The 18,988-nt window shown below is 49.7% G+C and overlaps 1 protein-coding gene across 1 annotated transcript in view; it reads left to right on the top strand.

The window, feature by feature from the left end:
* Positions 1–766: 766 nt before the first annotated feature.
* FBXW2 (F-box and WD repeat domain containing 2) overlaps positions 767–18,988 on the top strand; it is a 130,576-nt gene continuing 112,354 nt past the window's right edge. Inside the window, exons 1-3 of the mRNA XM_078865527.1 lie at positions 767–859; positions 13,034–13,316; positions 15,301–15,529. Coding sequence (XP_078721653.1) covers positions 13,050–13,316; positions 15,301–15,529 — 496 coding nt within the window. The 5' untranslated portion in view covers positions 767–859; positions 13,034–13,049. The remainder of the gene's footprint in view (positions 860–13,033; positions 13,317–15,300; positions 15,530–18,988) is intronic.

The following is an 18,988-nucleotide window of genomic DNA, read 5'->3' as shown; positions in this document are numbered from 1 at the left end:
TGCTGACACACGTGGGCTACATTAACATTAGTTGCCCTGCCCATGCTGCGACACACGTGGGCAACATTAACATTAGCTGCCCCGCCCATTCTGTTGACACGTGGGCTACATTAACATTAGTTGCCCCGCCCATGCTGCTGACACACTTGGGCTACGCCCATTTTAAACCTTTATAAACAGTTTGCCTTTAACCCCCTTTTCCTGATGACGACCGCTTGTGTTGCGATAGAAATATCGTAGTTTTTTTGTTATTTTCTTTAAACCTATCTACGTGACTTTACCGAAAGACCCAAAGAATATTAATTCTTGCAGTCACGAAAGCTTTAAGTCAAGATTTAATACAAAAACAATTTCGAGTGCAAAGTTTCGGAATGGTAAATCACCAAAATAGTGCGACTGAAAACATGTACTCACAAAAGGTGACGGGGCCCCATGGAGTTGTACGTGTAAAACACAAAGTCGTTTCATGCGGGAAAACGATGCGTTATAATATCCTAACAATTTTCTGTAAAACAATTACAAATTAGAATCGATTCCATGATTCCGGTCACCGACTCAATAGAATCGATGCCACGGGGGTTACGCTCCCGGGGCTCTGATGTCATCTCCGGCGCGCGCGCGTGCAGGTGGCGGCTGCCCCCCGCCCCGCCCCTTAGCGCCCTCGCCCCGCCCCTTAGCTCCGACGCCCCGCCCCTTAGCGCCAACGCCCCGCCCCTTAGCTCCAACGCCCCGCCCCTTAGCGCCAACGCCCCGCCCCTTAACGCCCCTGCCCCGCCTCCCTTAGACCACCACTGGCTCCTCCCTCTCGCGGCGTGCGCGCGCGCGCTTCCGGGGGGCGCGTGGGTGCCGAGGCAGAGAGGTAAGCGACGCGCCGCGCGTGGGAGCCGCTCAAACTGCGGCGAGCCCGCCGCCAATTGTCCACCACCACCATCACCACCGCATCCACCACCAGCGCCACCACCAGCGCCCTGTCCAGACGCTCACTCGCTCGCTCTTGCCGCTCTTTCTGCCGCCCGCTCGAGCTCGCCCCTCGTGAGACGGCGGCGCTTGCCCGCCCGCCTGCCCGGGTTGTGTGTGTTGGTGTAGTAGGGGTGGTGTAGGAGGGGTGGTGGTGTAGGGAGGGTGGTGGTGTAGGGGGGGCAACCCTCAGCCGCGCCGCCTCAGCTGGGGGGGTGGTGGGAAGCGCGCGAACGAATGGTCGCGCGCTTTCTCCGCTCTCACCCCCCACCCCCCATCGTCCTTCGTCATCGTCGCCGTGTCGCCGCGGCCTAGTTGACTCGTGCTTCACTTGGCACCACCACTATCACCACTACCAGCACTAGCACCACCACTAGCAGCACTACCACCACCACTACCAGCACCAGCACTAGCACCAGCACTAGCACCCCCACCACTACCACTACCACCACCACTAGCACCACCAGCACCAGCACTACCAGCACCACCACTACCAGCACCACCACTACCAGCACCACCACTACCATCACCGCCAGCACCACCACTACCATCACCGCCAGCACCACCACCAGCGCCACCACTACCACCACCAGCACTACCACCACCAGCACTACCACCACCAGCACCACCACTACAAGCACCACCAGCACCACCACTACCACCACCACTACTACCACCACCACCACTACTACCACTACCACCACCAGCACCACCACTACCACCACCACCAGCAGCAAGCCTCTGCACCTTCACGCTGTACGAATTGAATGCATTGTTGACTATCAGCGGGCCACGCGTTACATTGCCACAACTACGTAGATCTGTGGGCATCTATTCACGACCCCGCTATGTACAACGATCTCGCTTCTCAACCTTGGCCTTCACGTAGCAGTGGATCGAGCAGGACTTATTCTGACGAGGTCCCCGTGGTGAGGATCAGGTTGTTGCGGCCTTTCCGTCGTGAAGTGCTCCGTTAACGATGATTTAAAACGTTTCCCACCGCTTTTAATTGTATTGAACCCATGATAAGGTCATGCAATTGAGTTTCCTTGGGCAGAACCGCGCTCATTTGTGCACTTTAACGGCTCTTCCTTGTGAATGGGATCTAGGCTGATAATAACTAGAGGTAATTTAACACTCGTGTAATTCGAAGCAATTTTAAGTTTAATAGTATTACTATTCGTTAACCCCACCATACGAATGAAACTGTATAAGTTGTACAGTACAGTATTATATAGCCACTGCTGTGTGAATGGTCTGTCACTATCATCCGTGATTGATTTAAATGACCCATCGCCTGACACTTATTTAGCAAATAGTTATGCATTATTATCAGTCACCCTTCAATTCAAAAGGTTGACACAAGAACTGATGACGAGGATTACAGACCCGTTAGCCCCTGATGATTTACTAGCGGGAAGTACCCGGCGTTGCCCGGGAGAAAAATATATTTCAAAACTTTATTACATCTACAATCTTGATTTGAAGCTTTCGTGACTGCAGGAATCCTACGTGACTTTACCGAACGAACCAAAGATTATTACATACACAGATACTTAGCTATTGTTACAGCCCGGTAGGCCGTTTGTCCATTTCTCCACCAACAAAATCATAAGAGGCTTGGAGAAGCCCAAAAAGTAATAGAAAGTGGGGAGTAAATAGTTTGATGTAAAAGGTTTCCGAAAATTGTCGACCCCCCCCCCCCTCAAAATATTTTTACCCCTGCGTAGGTATATATACCTACACACTCTGCATACAACTACAGAGTAAGTAGTATCTATTTACTCTGTAGTTGTATCTACTGACTGTACAGTAGTATTTACTGAGCCAGTAGTAGCTACTGACTATTAGCATTTACTGACTGTAGTAACTACTGACAGTAGTATCTACTGGCCCTACAGTACTTTCTACTGACTGTAGTAGTACCTACTGACCGTTGTAGTATCTACTGGCCCTACAGTATCTACCGACTCTATAGTAGTAACTACTAACTCTATAGTAGTATCTGCTGACTATAGGATCCACTAACTCATATTTAATAACTCTACAGCAATATCTACTGACTATAGTAGTATCTACTGACTTATAGCAATAGCTACTGACCATAGTAGTATCTACTGACTAGCAGTATTTACTGACCGTAGTGGTATATACTGACTGTTTTAGTATCTACTTTCACTACAGCAGTGCATACCGACTGTGGTGGTACCTGCTATCACTACAGCAGTGCATACCGACTGTGGTGGTACCTGCTATCACTACAGCAGTGCATACCGACTGTGGTGGAACCTGCTATCACTACAGCAGTGCATACTGACTGTGGTGGTACCTGCTATGACAGCAGTGCATACCGACTGTGGTGGTACCTGCTTTCACTACGGCAGTGCATACTGACTGTGGTGGTATCCTGCTATGACTACTGCAGTGCATACCGACTGTGGTGGTACCTGCTGACTCTATAGCAGTATATATCGACTCTATAGCACAAACTGATAACTTGACAGTGTCGTCGTGAGGCCTAGTCCCTGCAGAGCCCCCGGCCTCGCCTAGATTGCCTAGCCGGCCGAGGTGGCACCTTGGCAGGCTGGCCGCTACCCACACCCCCCCCACCATTCCCCCGCCCGCTCTACGATAATAGTATAATATGTGCTATAATATTAGTATCTACCGACCCTATAGTAGTAAGTGCACACATTGGGGTTGCTAGAGGCAACCCCCGGTCAGCTTTGTCTCGCATGTGCAAATGCGTGCTTTGGCGCTCGCAGAGCGGCGTAAGGAAAGAAATAATAAATATCATTAAATTGTTAATTTAACTACTTTAAAGTTGACGGATGGGAAAACGGAATATCGCTGGCTCACCACCGTATTTATGGCATGGTACCTGGCTACTTTAAATTTTTTTAAAACCCACGGTTTGCGAGCCAAATCCTTCGCAAGTTTCATACACAGACAGACACAGACACGTAGAGACAGACAGACAAATAATGCCTATTATAGGTAAGATGAACATAATTGGGAACAATGGGACAATTAGTAGCCAACGAAATCACATTCTGGAAAAGTAAATATTTTTTTTATTTTGTGCCTGGGTTTTGTAGAGTATGTATGAAAGGGAATTTCAACCAATGTTAATTTGTGTAGCCATCCGCCATCCAAGCTGCTGCAAAACTGAGGCTTAAGTAAAAACATATTTCGAAATTAAAACAATTGACAAGGATGGAACACCACATGAAGAAAGTAATACTACATATGAGAAGCGGGAGTCGGTATAAGAAACAACTTTTATCAAAGTGTTTCACATCGACTTGAGAATTGACATCGGAAGGCCCGTGAATTTGGGCACAAGATAAATGAGCAAGTTCACAACACTATTGAAGATGTTTATTGGAGGAACACAACTGTTAAACAGATCAAAGTATGCTTACCAATGTCAGGTATCGCAGATGGACTGAGATTTGTAAAACATTAAATAAATAGACGGATGAGAGCTGGTTGGAGTACATACCAATGTGCCTAAATATGAAACATTTCGGTCGGTGTGTATGAACATGTGTGACATGGATCGGATGCAAGCAATCTGGCAGAAAATTTTACAATTTGTAAAAGTGCGTAATTAAGCGTGGAGAGGAGCCTGCTTCGAATTATACTGAGACACAAAGAAGAACACATGTATCAGGGAACACACACATTAGAGACACATTGACTTTATGAAAGTGAGCTTGGTCATAGAAAGGATCATGGCTGGTGGCTGAGCTTTAATGACAGTGGCAGCCAAAGGAGAGAACATGTCCGAGAGCACATCCACCACAGAGATGGAGGAATGAGATCAGCTCAAGTGGAGGAGCTAGATGGATTCTTGCATTCCAAGGTAGTAATGGCTTGGGGAGGCATTTCATCTAGGAGTGGATAGATCACGACTGATGATGCGGCTACATTTATTTACATTCTATCAACGACAGAAAGATAAATATTGACTGATTAAAACCCAAGTTATGTTTTAACTTCTACATTTCAAGCCATCCCAAAGCATATAATCTCACGGGGTTATCACCTGTTTAAATATACGAGGTTTTGTTCAGTGGTGTGAATTTTACTGAACAAATCTTTGTCATTAATGATTTATCCCCAAAAGCCTCATACTAAATGTATCACGTACTGAAGAACAATATGCGGTACAATCAGGAAACATGTAGGTTAGCTATACAGCAAAAACGTGGAAACCTACATCTAATCATTACACCGGTTAAGAAAGTTTGACATTTGACGTATGTGAAGTATTGGAAAATGACGGCAGGAAACTCCTTGACGGGAACACACTTCTTTTATTAAATCTTGACTTGTAACAATACAACGCGTGGCCTCTCTTCTTCACAATGCGCTTCTCTTGACTCTGGATTCTGTGCTGCCGGCTCTCTGTGCCTCGTGTAGACTCCGCGCCTCGGCTACACTCCTCTCTCGCCTCGTGTAGACTCTGCGCCTCTGCTACACTCTCCACTCGCCTCGTGTAGACTTTGCATCTCTCTCTCTGGCTACACCGTATGCATACTCGGCTCGTGTAGACCTTCCTCTCTCGCTGGCTACACCGTATGCATACTCGGCTCGTGTAGACCGTTCTCTCTCGCTGGCTACACACTATACATTACTCAGCTCGTGTAGACCGTTCTCTCTCGCTGGCTACACACTATACATTACTCAGCTCGTGTAGACCGTTCTCTCTCGCTGGCTACACGCTATACATTACTCAGCTCGTGTAGACCGTTCTCTCTCGCTGGCTACACACTATACATTACTCAGCTCGTGTAGACCGTTCTCTCTCGCTGGCTACACACTATACATTACTCAGCTCGTGTAGACCGTTCTCTCTCGCTGGCTACACACTTATACCTTACTCTCCTCTACTCTCCATTACTCTCCTCTCCGGGCTCTATCTCTGCACCTTCGTCTTCATTCTTAGATGGTTCCACTTCTGCCCCTGCTCCTCTGTGCATCACCTTATATACCCCTTCTTCCCGGGAGACGGAGCGGATGCGGACCTCCACGTCGGCACCGCTCCTCAGTTACCCAATCCCCACGCGCTATCCCTACGATCCGGTTCCGCTCAGCGCGTGTTTCCACTCCCCGACCAATCACACCGCGCTGCTACCCGATCACTCCCTCTGCGCGCGTCACCGGCACACAGCCAATCAGCAGCACTACCCCCACCCGCGCACTGACGCCTGCTCCTCCCCGTCAGCGCGCGTCACCACACACACACCCGTACATACGCGCTGGCACACGACATATACACCCAGCGCGTATCACCACTACATCACCCCCTCCCACATAGCTCGCAGCCGGCCCGGCTGCTAACAACAACCAACCGCGACGATAAAACGACAACCAACAAAAAAAACCCCGTAACCCCCCGAGTGTGCCCCGTAACATAACACAACAACAACAACAACAAGAATAACTATGTACAGATTGACAATGAACCCGAAAAGTCAACAATAACACGATACGAGCAAATTCGAAACGAACGCGCCCCACGTCCCTGCGACTACACGCAGTGACGAGGCGCTCCAACTGCCCCGACTCCTCACGAGGCAGGTCATGCAAAGTAACACGACCTGGCGCGAGTCCGTCTGGCTGGTCCATCGTATGGGGCGGGACACTGACGACCGTCCGGCGGTTCCGGCTGCTCCAGACGGCGCGGAACGGGCCTGAAAGGGCCGGCCCCGCCGCGGAGATCCGGCCGCCGGTGATCGGCAGCTGTCAGTTCCGAGACACCTGGGAGCAGATCAGGCGAAAACACGTGTGGATCAGGCAGAGACATTTCCCCCTCTGGGTCGCCGGTCACGTCACCCGCCCGGCCATCACGACACAAGGGGAGGCCATATGGAGGCGAGAACGGTTTCAGTCGGGAGGGGTGAACGTACCACCGGCGCTTTCCCCACTTTATCTGAACGCACTGGGGCCGTGCAACGCGCACGACCTCCACGGGTCCCCTCCACGGTCTCAACAATTTAGGCGACGTAGCCAAGGGTGCCTGAGGGCAATGCAGCCAGGCCCTGTCACCTGGTTTCCATTCGTGCATGGACACCTTCCGTGCCCGCAACCGTTCATTAGCAATTTGGCGAGCCCGCGAATTAAGCCGCGCGGCCTCCCTCGCCTCTGTCAGCTTGTGAATATTAAACTTAATATGTTCTGCCAAATTAGAATTAGTTCGTGGAGCGGACAGGCCAAGTTGCGTTTCTATTGGCGGGTCAGCTTCCCGACCGTACATCAAATAGAATGGGGAAAACCCCGTAGCTGCATGGGGGGCCATTCTATACGCGGCAAGGACTCCCGGGACCTGCAGGTCCCAATCTACATGTGCCTCGCACACCTGCTGGCACAGCATGGAAGTCAAGGTTTTGTGGAGTCTCTCCACCATCCCGTCAGTCTGCGGGTGGTACGGGGAGGTACGCACCTTCTTGGTACCCAACAGATCGCACACCTCTTGCAACAATTTACTCGAAAATTTTTTACCTTGGTCGGTCAGCAGGCGTTCGGGAGCCCCCTTGTCCAGGACATAGCCCTGGACGAAGGCATCCGTCACAGCCGCTGCCGACTGGTTAGCGAGAGGCCACGCCATAGGCCATCGGGTAAAGTATTCGACCCCCACTAACAAATATTTATTCCCTCTCGGCGTGACTGGGAAGGGCCCCAAAATATCGAGTGCAACGAGCTCGTTGGTACGCGAGACCTGAATAGATTGCAGCGGTGGATTAGCTGCCACGGCCGGTGGTTTACGCCTGGCGCACTCAACGCACCCCTTCAGAATATGCACCACATCACTTCCCATTCCCGGCCAGTAATAGTCACGCTGAAGCAGGGCAAGCGTCTTGTTAACTCCCAAGTGCAAGAGGCGTTCGTGTGCCGCCAAGACAACCCTCCCCCTCACAGCGGAAGGCACCACGAGTGCGTTCCGCCGGGACAAACTGTCCCATTTCAATAACACGCCCCGCTCAAGTACATAGGAGCCGGTACGCTCCTGGTCCCCCTCGGGACCCCCAACCTTGCGGCGCAATGCTAGCAGCGAGCTGTCCGCCATCTGGAGGCGGCCCCATTCGCTGAGCGACAGCGAGAGCAGCGAGTCCCGACCCTGAGAGGCAGTGGAATCATCCCCGATCGGTGCGCCCGCTGTCGCAGCCAGTGCCCCCATCTCCCCCACAAGCGTCGGTTTACAGCGCGCCGATCCCGACAAACACGCGCATTCATCACAAGGCAACAACCGCGACAAGCAATCGGCATTCGTGTGTCGCAACCCCTTACGGTACGTAGTCGTAAACTGATAGTCCTGGAGGACTTCCAACCAACGCGACAACTGGCCCGAGGGCTGGGCGACCCTCAATGAATACTGTAGCGCCGCGTGGTCCGTTCGGACTGTAAAGTGACGACCATAAAGATATGGCCTAAACTGCTGCACAAAAAAAACAATGGCAAGCAGCTCGCGACGGGTGACACAGTAGCGCTGCTCCGCCGGAGACAACACCCTACTACCGTAGGCGACAACTCTTTCGACACCCCCAACGACTTGGGATAGCACCCCCCCAATGCCCGTGTTGCTAGCATCCGTGTCCAGCAAAAAGGGACTGGCAAAATCGGGATAACACAAGGGTGGGGCACCCACCAAGGCGTCCCGGAGGGAGCGAAACGCGGCCTCCTCCTCCGGTCCCCATTTGAACTTCACTCCCTTCGCCGTTAGAGCGTGCAAGGGTTTTGCAATAGTGGCGAAGTGCTCAACGAACCGCCGATAATAAGAAGCAAACCCGATGAAACTACGCACGTCGGAAACGGACGTAGGTGTCGGCCACGAACCGACACAATCCGTCTTCGCGGGATCGGTGGAGATCCCCGAAGAATCGACAATGTGACCCAAGTATCTAACGGACCTACGAAGGAGGTGACATTTGGCCGGTTTAAATTTCAACTTAGCCGATCGCATTCGCAAGAACACCCCTCTCAATCGCCGGAGGTGTTCCTCAAACGTTTTACTGAAAACAATGACATCGTCCATATAAATCAAGCATGTATCCCACTGCAAGCCCGACAAAACCAGCTCCATAAGTCGCTGAAACGTCGCTGGAGAGGAGTGAAGTCCCATGGGTAACCGGTTAAACTGGAACAGCCCCCCTGGAGTCCGAAATGCTGTCTTAGGTTTCGACTCTTCGTCGAGCGGCAACTGCCAAAACCCCGATAACAAATCAAGAGTCGAAAAATATCGCGCACCAGACAATGCATCGAGGGACTCATCCATCCTGGGGAGCGGATACGCGTCAGCCACAGAGATCTTATTCAGGCGACGGAAATCAACGCAGAATCGCAGGGACCCGTCCTGCTTCTTAACCAGCACAATAGGCGCTCCCCACGGGCTAGAGGAGGGCGAAATAATATCGGCTTCTAGCATATCGTTAACAGCCGACTGAACATGTTCCTTCTCCACGGGACTCAGTCGGAAGGGATTTAGCCTGACCGGCGCCGCATCGCCCGTTTCAATGTGATGGTGCAACAAATCCGTGCACCCAATGTCATACTTATGTTTACTGAATACATCAGAGAATTCAATGAGCAACTCGCGCAGCGCACCCAACTGCGCCGCCGACAAATCGTCCGAGGCGGCACATAACGAATGGACCCACTCAAGGTCTTCCCTTGGCTCAACGTTCCGCGCGGGGCTCGAGCCCACCTGCGCAACCAACCCATCATCCCCAGGGACCTGCGCCGCGTGAGCCAGCACGGTGCCCTGCGGAATGACAGCTGGTCGCGACCCCGCGTTCAAAACCATCACAAACGGATCCCTGTCAGCCCGCACCAAAGTGTGAGCCACCGATAAATCAAGACCCCCGACAGCCTTGTTAGAAGGACCCAAAAGCATACTCTGTCCCGAAGCCTCCCTCACCCATGGTTTCCGCAACCGGAGGGGAATCAACATCTGTGAACCCGGGGGCACTTGCACTGTCTGCGTCGCCACCGCTTGTATCGTAGCGCACGCCGTCCGAATGTCAGTAGGGCCCGTCAAAAATGAAATCCGGCGACCCGATGGCAGTTCAATGCATCGTTGATCGATAAGAATTTTAATGGGCATTTTAGCCAAAAAGTCAGTGCCCAAAAGACACGGAACTGCCAAAGAAGACGAAACGAAAACGGGTCCCGACAATTTGATATCTCCAATGCAAATGGACGCCCTAACCTGACCGATAATGCCCAACGATCCCCCATTAGCGGCGTAAAATGGCACATCCACTGGAAGCAGCGGACGACATTGGACCGGAAGAATATTATAAATGAGGTCCGATATAATAGTTGCCGATGCCCCCGTGTCCACTAACACCCTAATCTCAACCCCATCAATGGATCCCGTAACAACGGACGAACCCGCCGAAGCAGCCACAATTCTATGCCCCAATTCCGCCCATTCAATGTCTCCCTGGTCCCGGCCGAACCCCCCTCGCCGAACCGAATCCCCGAACCTTAACCGGCCCTCCTCCGCCGCAACGCGGCGTCCCATGTGTGCCGAATAAACAGGCCGAGCGTGTGAGGTGCCGCGACTTGCCGGGGATTGTAGAGATGACTTGGGCTCTCGGTCGTCGTCCAGCCGAGCTCCCATGGCGCGCTGCCGCGGAGCGCGGCACCCGGACGCCACGTGGCCCCGGAGGCCGCAGTTATAGCACGTGACGAGGGTCGGAGTAGATCTTGGTTGCTCCGACTTTCGGCCCGATCGCAGAGGCGACCGGGCCCCCGGCCTCCAGTCCCTTGGTCGTCCCGTGGCGAACGCCTCCTCTCGTGGGCTGACGACCTGGGGTTCGGCGACCACCAAACCCGGGGCTGCGACGACAGCAGCGTTGCAACCAACGCCTTGCTTCCGTTGTAGGGCCTCGTGCGCTTGAATACTCGTGGCGACTCTCAAAGAAGAAATATCAATCTCGTCAGCTGTGTTGATAGGGACCCCCAGGTCCTGCGCCAACTTGAGCAGCTGCTCCAAAACCATCGCGTCTTGGCCCTCCTCGTCCATCCGAGGGAACGCAGCATCAGCAAGAGCCAGCAACGCCGTGCGATAGGCCAGCGCGGTCTCCGTGGCCGCTTTCCGTCTTGCGTAGAACTGATGGCGGCACGTAGAGGGAGGCCCGTAGACCCTGGCCAACAAACCCAGCGCATCCTTCAGCGTGGAGCGGTCCGACTTCCGTGCAGCCCTGAAGGCCGCGAGCGCATCGTCGTCCAGCATGGCGGGCAATGCCCGCAGCGCCGTAGCATCGGACCACGCTGACATCTCTTGATGCGCCAAAAACCTTCGCTGAAATTGGCCCCAGTCTCCGCCTTCCGCCTTGAAGGCTGACAACGTGGGCAGGCGCTGCTGAAAAATGAAGTCATCCGCCTCGTGGTTCCTCTCCGCCTGTCCGTCGGTGTCTAAGATGGCGGCTCCAGCAGCAGACGTAAGATGGCGGACCCCCTCGCGCGCTGATGACGTCGATGCGCGCGCTTGGGAACCCACCACCACGTGGCGCTCGCCGTTCCCGCCAAAAGTAGGCCCAGGCGCAATGGCGGGAATCCCCCATTCGTTTTGGCGGGAATCTGCGGGGCGACCTTGTAAAATGTCCCCCACCGTCCCCGCTCCTCCCGACGAGCTGATCTCCGCCAAGATGGACGCGGCGGCGAGCAGCAGCTCCGCCAGTCGGGAGTGCGCCTCACGAAGCCCGGCGTCTGTCCCCGGTCGCTCGGCCGGCGCCGTCGACGGACCCTGCAGCGTGGGCAAGTCCTCTTCCTCACCCCCCGCCACCAGCGGCCCCGAGTCGTCCAGGTCTTCCTCGCGGTCAATCCCGTGGGTCCTACGGGTCTTCCTCGTCTCCATACTTGGAAGCCCGTTTCACTTCTGACGCCAGATGAAGTATTGGAAAATGACGGCAGGAAACTCCTTGACGGGAACACACTTCTTTTATTAAATCTTGACTTGTAACAATACAACGCGTGGCCTCTCTTCTTCACAATGCGCTTCTCTTGACTCTGGATTCTGTGCTGCCGGCTCTCTGTGCCTCGTGTAGACTCCGCGCCTCGGCTACACTCCTCTCTCGCCTCGTGTAGACTCTGCGCCTCTGCTACACTCTCCACTCGCCTCGTGTAGACTTTGCATCTCTCTCTCTGGCTACACCGTATGCATACTCGGCTCGTGTAGACCTTCCTCTCTCGCTGGCTACACCGTATGCATACTCGGCTCGTGTAGACCGTTCTCTCTCGCTGGCTACACACTATACATTACTCAGCTCGTGTAGACCGTTCTCTCTCGCTGGCTACACACTATACATTACTCAGCTCGTGTAGACCGTTCTCTCTCGCTGGCTACACGCTATACATTACTCAGCTCGTGTAGACCGTTCTCTCTCGCTGGCTACACACTATACATTACTCAGCTCGTGTAGACCGTTCTCTCTCGCTGGCTACACACTATACATTACTCAGCTCGTGTAGACCGTTCTCTCTCGCTGGCTACACACTTATACCTTACTCTCCTCTACTCTCCATTACTCTCCTCTCCGGGCTCTATCTCTGCACCTTCGTCTTCATTCTTAGATGGTTCCACTTCTGCCCCTGCTCCTCTGTGCATCACCTTATATACCCCTTCTTCCCGGGAGACGGAGCGGATGCGGACCTCCACGTCGGCACCGCTCCTCAGTTACCCAATCCCCACGCGCTATCCCTACGATCCGGTTCCGCTCAGCGCGTGTTTCCACTCCCCGACCAATCACACCGCGCTGCTACCCGATCACTCCCTCTGCGCGCGTCACCGGCACACAGCCAATCAGCAGCACTACCCCCACCCGCGCACTGACGCCTGCTCCTCCCCGTCAGCGCGCGTCACCACACACACACCCGTACATACGCGCTGGCACACGACATATACACCCAGCGCGTATCACCACTACATATGTATGTTTAACTTTTTTCGCACCCGTGCGTAGCCAAACGTACTTATTTGGAGGTACCCACACGGCTGACTTATATTTCGTCGTGAGAGCCGGGAAATACATTGTGACTGCCACATGGTGTGTGTATCTTACAGTGATGTGGGCCGTGTTATGGAGGGGTGCGAGTTTGAGTCGTGGCTGCAGCAGGTGTCGCGGGGCTTCGTGTCGCTGTCGGACGGGCAGCGCAACGCTGTTCTGGACGTCCTCATTGCCAGCAGCGGCCCCACGCAACTGCGGCACCTGTCGACGCAGCTCGAGTCACTGCTGAAGCGTGACTTCCTGCGCCTGCTGCCGCTGGAGCTCAGCTTTCACCTGCTCAAATGGCTGGACCCCAGGAGCCTGCTCACGTGCTGCCTAGTGTGCCGCTCGTGGAATAAGGTCGCTGCGTAAGGCCCTCTGTAGGGGCGTTTATGCTGGGGTGGCCATCCCCGCTTTTTCCGTCGTTCTCGCTGAGCTCTGTGTTGCATGCTGTCATATATCCATATCTTTTTCTAGATTTGAAGCTTTCGTGACTGCAAGGATTCATGCTCTTAGCTTTTTCGGTAAAGTCACGTAAATAAAAAATGAAATTAAAATTAATTTTAATTTCATTTTTTACGTGACTTGGCCGAAAAAACTAAGAGTATATATCCATATCCACACTGGTGCACGATTCACACCATACTTTGGCCCTTAACCCTTTACCATTCCGAGAAGACTGCAAGCTGCAGGGTCCGTCCCATTCATCGCTGAATTTCGGAATGCACAAGTGGTTCAGCGTTAAATTTATTTCGAGAGGCATAGCTCCATTGTTTTTAAAGACGTTGTACTCACTGCAGAGAACTGTAGTGACACGACCGCACTATGATAGCTGGCGCTAAACTGTGCTACATGGCCTACATGGCATTGCGGGAACCTCAGTACTGATAAAGTTATTTTATTTTATTTTTTCTTCTGGTTCTGTTTTGATGATGTACACATGTCATCACAACGGAATTTGAAGAAAAACTGATGATGTGATACTCCTAGGAGCTATATTGCTCCACCAAAAATGTACTGCTATAAAATTATATTGCAAATCTTGTTATTCTTTTGCCATTCATTACATGAACAAGCAGTGTTTAATATTATTTGCATGCCCTTCAGGTGTAGGATGGTGTAGTGACTTTGGAAAAAATATAATTGTTACATTTGAATCAAATGGATGATTATAAAAAAAAGAATGAGCATGTAAAATATGCTAACAATCAGTATTGTTTTTGGAAACGTTTATCATTGCGATAGATATGCCAGATTTTTTTTTATGGAACATAGTTTTTGAATATCTCTGAGCTGGCATGTCCCTGTAGATAGCACCCTGTAGTTTTCGAAACAATGGACATCGAAAAGTCAACTTTTTACGAGGACATGGTAGAAAGTAAAGTAATAAAAAGGTAAAGTAATAAAAAGGAAAGGGATTTATTAATCCCTAGTGATGTAACAATTCACTGTCTCCTTGATCATATTTGAGTATACTAATTTGAAAGGCGCTGTATAAAACTTAGTTTATTATATTTATTTTAATGATTCCAGGACAGGATTTGATTTACAAATCAGTTTTGTGTATAGAGAATCACATTGGCTGCATGTTTTTCGTGAACCAATAATCTACACTTAAGTATTGTAACAAAACACCTCTTTAATGCACAAAGGCATTGTGAGTGTAACAAATTAAGTCTAATTCATTACATCCCCGTTGGACATATGTGCTCCAAAGAATATTGCATATATACAGTATATGTAAATGTAGAGCCTGTTTTATCAGTCCACTACCTCATGAGGGCCTCTTCACGCCGTGCAGGTTGTAAAAGTTATTTATATTTTGTATATTGGTTAATAATCATGGTGCTAAAAAAAGGTGACATGTTTATCCATTTTTGTTGTGCTCATAAAGTTTGTTATTCTCAGCCATCAGACGCATCACACTTATGACCCAGTGTGTGACACTCCAGTCACTATAAGAATAGGTTTTTCCCCCTTTTTCTGGCAACAAAACTGAAACCTTCTTACAAGGCATCATGTCTGCATTAACCACAATACTTGTGGTCAGAATGCAAACAAAACACATACTCTGATAATTTATGCATTGTCCTTGAAACTGATTGGTCCACACCAGAGACAGCTTTCTTTTGAGCCTCGTCTCAAACGGTGTTAGACCAGAGGATGCCAAAAGGCGTAAAACTCAAAGACAATGCACGATCAGAGTAATGAGAGCTCGGGGGGAACATCTACATCATGGAACCTCCTTTGCCAGTACCAAAATATAAGAATAAGTTTTTCCCCTTTTCTCTGGCAACAAAACTCCAGTCACTATCTTTAAGTCATGCCACCATATCTCTTACAGGTGGTGAACGGCTGTAGCGAAGTGTGGCTATCTGCATGTCGTGAGCTGGGCTGGCGAGTTCCGGATGAGTGCAGCACGCAGGATGGCCGCCACTGGAAGTGCGCCTACATCCAGGCCAACCGGCGGCTGCGTCAACTGCGAAAGCAGCAGGCCTTTGAAACCTCCTCGCTTCTGGGACACAGTGCGCGTGTCTATGCCCTCTACTACAAAGATGGTCTACTGTGCACAGGTAAACTAAACTAATGACTATAACCATGTTTGATTTTACCAGGTAAGGCCCACTGAGCTACATAGCGCTTTTTTAGAAGAGACCTGGCTATAAATTATAGCCCAACGAAGTGGCTTATTACGTAGGAATTTTAGCAGCCAAATACTCTAAAAACAAGAAGACCCGGAGAAAAAAAACATGACCACAGAAGAACATGAGAACTCAAAATATACAGGCATCGGGGTCAGGATCAAACTCTCGACCTGCATACCAGGCGAGGGAGTTAACATCTTGTGACCTTGGCATCACAAAAGTCACAGGGCCTTCATGAGGCGACCAGATGTATTGATGTGGCTGACCAGACTTGCTTTAAGGAAGGCTCTCCCATTGCCTGGAAGCTTTTGTGAAAATCTTGATTTTCTTTCTCAGTTTAAGATTTGATGGCCTCGTGCTCAATTCACGGTATGTGTAAAGGGTGGGCCTACCTGAGTTGTGGGTAGGACTAGCAGAGTAGTTGGTGGGGCCGATGATCGGTAGGGTGGCCAATAGAATGGGTGAGGCCACTGGGCAGGGATAGTAATTGAGTGGGTGTGACCAGGTAAAATTGGGTGGGGCTGAACGAGGGAGGACTGTGAGCTCAACCATGTGTCCTGATTCAACCTCGTAAATTTGTTAGCCTAAGGTCTTCATGCTTGGATATTTATGGTGCTCTTTTGGCAGGCTTGAGATTTGTTGTGGGACCAGTTGCTTCAACAACTACTCAGCTGTGTTTCCATTAAAATATAAGAACAATAACTAATTTGAATCAAACTTGCCATGAATGTATAAGTTGAGAAATTTCCAATCGGAGTTGTCTCTTTCATCGTAGTTTCTTGACTCGATCTTTATGAACGTTGTCACGTGTGCCTTATTCTTTTTATTCCCGGCATCTTAAAGACATTAAATTAAAACAATGTAAAGGATCTGTATATTTTTTTACCAGGTTATGAGTGTGACATTTTTTTGAAGACCATATCAATAATTATAGATGCTGCGGTGTTATATTTAGCACCTGGTTAGACTTGGAATTGAGAGATTCCCTGTTTGATTGGACCTTCTCGTGCCGCAGTTGAAACCATGCGCATGTTTTTACTGTTAGGAACCTCATGGTTACACCAACCCACGGGATTATTTTGTCCGTCCGTCGTGCAGTGAGGGGCTGGGTGTGGAGGGAGGGGAGGGTGGGGAGTGGCTGGGTGGGGTGGGGAGGGGCTGGGTAGGGAGGGTAGGGCTGGGTAGGGCTGGGTGGGGAGGGTAAGGCTGGGTGGGGAAGGTAGGGCTAGGTGGGGGGTGGGAGGGGTGGGGCTGGGTGGGGTGTGGGAGGGGTGGGGCTGGGTGGGGCTGGGTGGGGGGTGGGAGGGGTGGGGCTGGGTGGGGAGGGGCTGGTCACCCCGTGGTGCCCTTATAAAACTCAACGTTTAACCTACTCACGCCGGCTTGTGCCCGCCCTCACAGTCGGCCATATTTGCGGAATACACCACGCTCCCGTTGGCCCTGGCCATTGACCGAGCAACCCAACGTTCTTACCAGCTCCCTCGGCAGGAATGTGTTTCAACCTCTTCTCCTCTGTCCACCCAGCAGTATAAATGGGTATATCGCAGTTCGGTGATTGGCACGTTGCATGTGGTGGGATTGAGTATGGGTATTCCTACTTTTTCCAATGTTTCACCAGCATGGTAGATGAAGCAAATTACCCCCTCGTATGTATGTATGTATGTTGAACTTCTTTCACACCGTATGTAGCCAGTTGTGCTAATCGGATGTGTTGGTCTCTTGAGTTCCCTATAATGGAGGCCTTTTTGCCAGCATTGCCATGAGCATGCTGGCATGCAGGGCTATCTGCACATTTATCTTTGAATGATTTTCTCTGTCATGCTATTCTAGTTGGTCAATCTGATATCCAGCATTGAGGTTGATACGCCGAATTATCAGGTAAAAACGTAAATATATAAAAATCGATCTTATTCACATGAACTGCACTTCATAAGCTTCCAAATGACATGTTGTTCATTGGAGTTGGTAGAGCGGTCTCAGAGTTTTCTGGACAAACTGATGAGCAGTTTTGTAGATTAATGAATGTAATTTACGCATGCAGTGTATGTATTTTTTATAACTGCTTACTCTGCGTCGGCGGTTCTCAAACTATTTCACTTATCCAACAGTAGTTCAGCCTTTCACGTTTACCAGTTTCTTCTGTGTACGTGTTAAATAACATGCATCATTTGCCTCTACATTTATAATACATTTGTAAGTTCTAGATTTGAAGCTTTCGTGACTGCAAGGATTCATATTCTTAGGTTTTTTCGGTAAAGTCACGTAGGTAAAAAATTAAAATTAATAAAAGTAAAATAAAAATAAAATAAAATAAAAATCACGACGTTTCGGAGGCAACACAATTTTTAAGTTGCATTCTGGGACAGGATGTCAAAATCCAACCCTCGAGAATCTTTGCGATAGGAGTCATATATAAATGTTAGACGTGATGAGTCATTCATATTTCAACATTAAAAGTGACGAGTGAGGTAGGATATATATTATCCTCTAAAAAAATAAAAATCGATGTTTATTCTTCAGTCCGCTTCGGCATGGTTTTATCAGGTGGAACCATAAACCAGAAAACATAAGCACAGTATAATATAATCCGCTTGATGGCATTTGGAAGTAAATATTGACGGCACGTATATAGATTATCTTTTGGAAAAATGCATTTAAAAACATCTGCTACAGCTTTCAGATTTGCCCTTGAGGTCAATGCTATTAAGTAGTGCTGCTGTTTATTACAATCCAGCATTGCATGCATGTTCAGTCCAATTTTAAATGCCTAAGTTACATATGGTGCAAACATTAAATGTCATTTCAATTTGCTCTGAGGCGGAATATCAAAGTTGTTTGTTTGGCCCTGTAGTCTTTAATTCAAATACTTTTGTTCATTTGCACTCGCTCAAAGAAATGTCAGATGTCAAAACATCTTGTTTTGTGATTAGCATTTTTATTGATACATGTTAAAACGTCGGCTTATTTCCATAAATACAGGTACATCGCTATTAGCAGAGTTAATCGTCAGACCAGCAGAGGGCAGTGTTTGATAACGAATTCGGCAATACACGTATTCCGATTTATAGAAAGGGATGCATTCTTAAAAAAACACGTGATGGGAATGGATTTTCGCATTAATTTGGCACAAGAAATTATGGATGTCTTTTGGACAGTCATTCCAACTCTACTGCTAATCTACAAATATACAAATATATCACTTTTTTACAATACAAAAATTGTAAAGAACATAAACATTAAACTATAGAATAATATTTTGATTTAAAGCTTTCGTGACTGCAGGGATTCATATTCTTGGTTCTTTCGGTAAAGTCACGTAGAAGGAAAACAATAAAATAATAAAAATATTAAAACATTAAATTATCACGACGTTTCGACTGCAACACA

The sequence above is a fragment of the Lampetra fluviatilis genome, chromosome 20 (genome assembly GCF_964198595.1).
Source record: "Lampetra fluviatilis chromosome 20, kcLamFluv1.1, whole genome shotgun sequence".
NCBI classification, from domain to species: domain Eukaryota; kingdom Metazoa; phylum Chordata; class Hyperoartia; order Petromyzontiformes; family Petromyzontidae; genus Lampetra; species Lampetra fluviatilis.
Note: the sequence above shows the minus strand (reverse complement) of the source record. Positions and strands in the feature narration are given on the sequence as shown.